A 5,667-nucleotide genomic window follows, 5' to 3' on the forward strand; every position below is an offset into this window, starting at 1 on the left:
AGAAGTGTCTTATAATAATTGCAATTCTATTCTATTCTCAGTCATGTACTCTGGCAATTTACATATTATACAGTAAGAATATCTGTTATAGCATGAACTGCAAATTGAAAAATAAATAATAGAATGAAAACATAAAAGTACTAGCATTTGCTCCCATTGCAGTGTAAAAAGTTAAATAATAATCATGTTAGTGATAATTCCAATCATTAACTATATAAGAAATTACGAATTAAGTGCTGTATACATGTTTTGGACAAGCTTCTTTGAAAATGAAAGTAGGAGGGGATCATGTATATGAATCAAGCATTTCAGAAGAAGTCAAGGAAAGCTTAGATACTCCAACGAAAGCAATTATAAGAATGATGAGATGAAATTACAGTTCCATAGGATCTGACACATGTATGCACAGATATACATGTAGACAAAATCCTCATACACATAAAATAAAATGAATATTTTTAAAAATAAATAAAATATCAGCATAAAATAAATTAATAGGTTAGAAAAAATATAAATGTCAATAATGATATGGATTAACTGTAAGTGTATACCCATCAAATTTTCATGTAAAAAAACAAAAGAAAAATTTCCTGAACTAAAAAAAAAAAAGAATGATGTGATGATCAGAAAAGAGGCCTATGTTCACAAGAGTATAATGGAAGAACTGAAGAGAATTATTGACAACAGTGAAATAACAAAAGAGGGCGACGCTTTGTGGCCACCCCCTCACAGGGTTGGCAGACAGGAACTTGAAATTGTAACTGGGGATGAACATATTTCTTTTACCACATCAAAAATAGGTTCTCTTATTGATGTAAATCAATCAAAGGATCATGAAGGCCTCCATGCATTTTGCTATTTGGTGCAGGACTTGAAATGCTTAGTGTTCAGTCTCATTGGACTGCATTTCAAGATTAAGCCAATTTTAATGGGATAATTTTGAGGTTATTTATATATTTAATTAAAGGAAGTTTTTTATTGACAATTTTGAGATTTTTATGAATGTGAAACTTTTGTATATAAACTCAATATGTGAAAAAAAAAACAGGTTTAATGGTTTTCCTCTCTTGGGTCCATGTGGACTAGGCAGTCACTCTATGCAACTGATTCTGCAAATAAAAGCCGTTTTTTCTTCTTTTGAAATTTTGCTCTAATAAAATGTATCAAAGCCTGAAAAAAAAGAAATTACATTAGACAATTTAAAATTTTAAAGGAAGGTGGAAGTAACTGTATGCAGGACTGGAATTTTGGATCCAAGCAGAATGCTTCTTTAATGGCTTTGGTGATATGCTTTGGATTCTTTTTTGTTATATCTTTGTAAGAGCTCTCCAGTTCCTCAGCATATCAATTCCCACTTCACCATTTCTCTTTGTAATGCCTTCTACAAGTGTTCCTGGAACTTGCAAATTCTTGGAAAAGCCTCTGGATACTGTTCAGTGAATCAGAGCACTGACTTCTTTCTTTGCTAATCCTGGACTTGGAACAGTTTTAAAGTAAGACATTATGAAGCAACTGCAAGTGTGCACTAGTTAAAAGTTTTTCTGCCACACTGTAACTCTCTAGCCCAAACAATTTCAATAATGGTTAGATATAATACATGGATCTTTTTCTCTTATGAATGGAACTTGTTTTTTCTACTTTCCCCACATCTAAAACCTTTCAAAGGAACACATGATGAGAGGGATATTTGGTAACAGTAACAACAAAATAATCGCTAACTCTGCTTTTGAATCAGAAATCACTGGAAACATAAAAGTCACTCATCTCATGTTTTATAAGATGATTTAATGTCAACATCTTCTGTGTCTTCAGTAACAATAATTAGAATTTTGAATATTCTTCTCAGTGCAACTTTCTCAATGAGCAAATAGTTTACTTCCTTTGTAAAATTTAAAAATTTATTTTAAAAATTCTGCTATAGCATAGTCTACACAGATTAGAATTGATCTAAACCAATAGTCAAAATTTATTATTTGCATACATTTGAATGATAGATTGGAAAATAGCTTAATATGCTAAGGCTTTCAAGTTGTCCATGCAAACTCACATCTCTCAACTAAAAGATAATTCAACAAAGTATAACTGATGGTATCCCTGGAACATAGATATATGTTATACCAAATTCAATGCCCCAATATGGTAACAGTTTGAAATTTTATAGTGATAGAGCAAAGCAAGCCATGAATCAAGTTATATTTCAAATCCATTGGTGGAAACACCAGGAAGGCATTAAAATGAACAAGGAAATTTTCTGCTATAGCCTTAAGATGCTTGTCTGAAAAAGCATTGTCCTTTTTATTGGTGGAAACTTGACTTACATTAATGCATTCTTCTAGGTTTTACCTGTTAGTCTTAAGGGTGTTAGGCAAGTCATAAGAGGTGGCATGGGAGTGCTATTAATTGACTTTAACCACAAATAAATTGTAATTAGGCTATGGGACTATAGCATTCCAAAGTTTCCATACTCAGAGAAGTTCTAATTATTAGGAAGACTTACAGAAGGTTCTGGGGAAAGGTGAACTGATTTTCAGGAACTTTCTTTCAAAAGTCTGTCCATAGAAATGGGTCCTCAGCTAATTGAAAATAAGAGTCAGTCTTGAAATTTAGTGTAATCTGGGCAAATCAAGAGAATTATACAAAAATCAAATACTAGTGAGTTTTGGTATATTAACTTTTTAATCACGACCTATATTTCTGTTTCTGTTTCAACTCCTACAATATGAAGGTGGAATATTCTTCAGATATTTCTTATATCCTTCTGTATACTACATGATATTATAGTGGAGAGAATTAGAACTTATAAATTGATAAAATTTATTCTCTGAACAGCGTCTGGAATATACTCAGTGAAGCAAAATGTTTTTTGGGTCCTTAATGCTTTTCCTTACTTGGCATTGAGTTCTTCAACATATTAAGTTTCAGAGACAAACATTTGCTTGTCCTGAAATAGCAGCTGCATGCTGCATCATAGGTGCACCTACTCCCACTGTGGGACCACTTGCTGTCGATAATTCCGTCCTCCTCCAACTCACTGTGAGTTAGGTATAGTGCTTTCTACATATTGATGGATGTTTCACTAAAGTGGGATACTAAACTCCATTTTTCTGCATACCTTTTTTGTTCTTTCTTCTCTCTCTCTCTCTCTCTCTCTCTCTCTCTCTCTCTCTCTCTCTCTCTCCTCACACACACACACACACACACACACACACACACACACACACACAAATACACACACACACACACACCCCAAATAGCTTCAATTCTGACTTCCATTTCACTGACATTTTTATATGCCCAAATCAATATCATGTCCGTTCTCAAGTTCTGTTTCTCCTGTCCAATGTGTCTCTATTTACTGACATGACTACACCTCTGAAGTACTGAAGTACATTGTGATTCTTCTCACGTTATTCCTATTTAACACTGCTCTGCTGATTTAAATTCTCAATCTAACAAAATGCCTATCATTGTGGCTTCTACTTTGAAACTTCAAGATAAAAAAAAAAAGAAATCCTAGAATGCATCCCTTGTACCTGAAATGAAGGGAGGCAGTAGATTTACTTAAACTTTAGACAAATGAGTACCACAAACAATTATTTTAAATTCACATGCCATACTCTGATTTCCTTTGAGAAAACTTTGTTCTAAGGCTAACATATTAAAGTACAATTTCCAAATGCACTTACATAATGAGCAAGTATATAATAAGAATAATTAAATGGGTATAAGTATATTTTATTTTATTTTGGTTATTTTCAAGGAAGGGTTCATCTGGATAAAAGCTCTGGCTGTAATGGATCTTGCTTTGTAGATCAGAATGGCCTCAAATTCATAGAGCTCTGCCTGCCTTTCACTCCTAAGTGCTGGGATTAAAGGCATGAGCCATCACTTCCAGTCACAAGGTAAGACTTTAGAAACTGTAAGAGCTGAGAAGATATGAGTTATGATAACACCTGAATAACAGATATATGGAAATATGTAAGGCATCTCTTAATTTGACGTAACTAGATATTTCTAATTGAAAAGCATGCTGTCAGAATGGTTTCTTCTAGTTCCATCCATTTGCCTGTGTATTTCAAAATACCATTGATTTTATCCCTCTGAGTAGTACTCCTTTGTGTAAATGTACTACATTTTCTCCACCCATTTTTCAGTTGAGGGGCATGTAGGTTGCTTCCAGGTTCTAGCTATTACAAGAAATGCTGCTATGAACATGGTTGAACAGATGTCCTTGTTGTATGAATGTGCATCTTTTGGGTATATTCTTAGAGTGGAATTGGTGGATCCTGTGGTAGACTGATTCCCATTTTCCTGGGGAATCTCCATACTGATTTCCAAAGTGGCTGTTCAAGTTGGCACTCCCACCAGCAATGGAGGAGTGTTCCTCTTTCTCCACATCCTTTCCAGCATGAACTGTCATTGGTGTTTTTGATTTTAGCCATTATGACAGGAGTAAGATGGTATCACAGAGTTGCTTTGATTTGCATTTCTCTGATGGCTAAGGATATTGAACACTTTCTTATGTGTCTTTCAGCCATTTTAGATTCCTCTATTGTGAATTGTCTAATAAGTTCTCTACCCCATTTTTTAAATTGATTATTTGGTGTTTTGGAGACTAGTTTCTTGGGTTCTTTGTATATTTTGGAAATCATCCCTCTGTCAGATGTGGGGTTGGTGAAGATCTTTTCCTATTCTATGGGCTGCAGTTTTGTCTTGTTGACTATGCCCTTTGCCTTACAGAAGCTTCTTACTATTAGAAGGTCCCATTTATCAATTGTTGATCTCAGTGTCTGTGCTACTGGTGTTATGTTCAAGAAGCAGTCTGCTGTACCAATAAATTCCAGGGTACTACCTACTTTCCCTTCTAAGAGGTTCAGTGTGGCTGGATTTAAGTTGAGGTCTTTGATCTATTTGGACTTCTGTTTTGTGCATGGTCATAAATATGGATCTATCTGCAATCTTATTTATTCCAGTTTCCAGTTAGGCCAGCACCATTTGTTGAAGATGCTATCTTTTTTCCATTGTATAATTTTAGCTTCTTTGTCAAAAATCAGATGTTTGTAGGTATATGGGTTCATATCAGGGTTTTCAATTTAATTCCATTGGTCTACATGTCTATCTTTGTGCCAATACCAAGCTGTTTTTAGGGATATAGCTCTATAATAGAGCTTGAATTTAGGGATGGTGATGCCTCCAGAAGTTGGGTTGGCTATTCCAGGACTTCTGTTTTTCCACATAAAGTTGAGAATTTTTCTTTCAGTATCTGTGAAGAATTGTTCTGGGATTTGGATGGGTATTGAATTGAATCTGTAGAATGCTTTTGGCAAGATTACCATTTTTACTATGATAATCTTACATATCCAAGACATGGGAGATATTTCCATTCTTCTGTTATCTTCTTTAATTTCTTTCTTTACAGACTCAAAGTTCTTGCTATACAGTCACACACACACAAAAAAAAAAACAAGCATGGTGTGTACTCAAAGACACATGGATTTTAGACGTAGAGCAAAGGATTACCAGCCCACTATCCCCAGCACCAGAGAAGCTATAAAACAAGGAGGACCCAAAGATAGACTTTCATGGTCCCCTGGAGAAGGGCAATGGGAGCATGAGGGGAGGAGAGAGGGAGTTAGGAGAAAGAAAGGGGGAGAAGAGGAAAGGAGG

General features: G+C 34.8%; 1 protein-coding gene across 1 annotated transcript; it reads left to right on the forward strand.

The window, feature by feature from the left end:
- Positions 1-619: 619 nt before the first annotated feature.
- LOC113832513 (protein mago nashi homolog) lies at positions 620-937 on the forward strand. Its single transcript, XM_035453699.1, has one exon. It carries the CDS (start codon positions 620-622, stop codon positions 935-937), a length of 318 nt encoding a protein of 105 aa, XP_035309590.1.
- Positions 938-5,667: the final 4,730 nt, after the last annotated feature.

The sequence above is a fragment of the Cricetulus griseus genome, unplaced genomic scaffold (assembly GCF_003668045.3).
Source record: "Cricetulus griseus strain 17A/GY unplaced genomic scaffold, alternate assembly CriGri-PICRH-1.0 unplaced_scaffold_123, whole genome shotgun sequence".
Classification (NCBI taxonomy): domain Eukaryota; kingdom Metazoa; phylum Chordata; class Mammalia; order Rodentia; family Cricetidae; genus Cricetulus; species Cricetulus griseus.

What these genes read in the sequence shown, in the direction of transcription:
- LOC113832513 (XM_035453699.1), top strand. Translation starts at nt 620, where the DNA reads ATGATCAGAAAAGAGGCCTATGTTCACAAGAGTATAATGGAAGAACTG.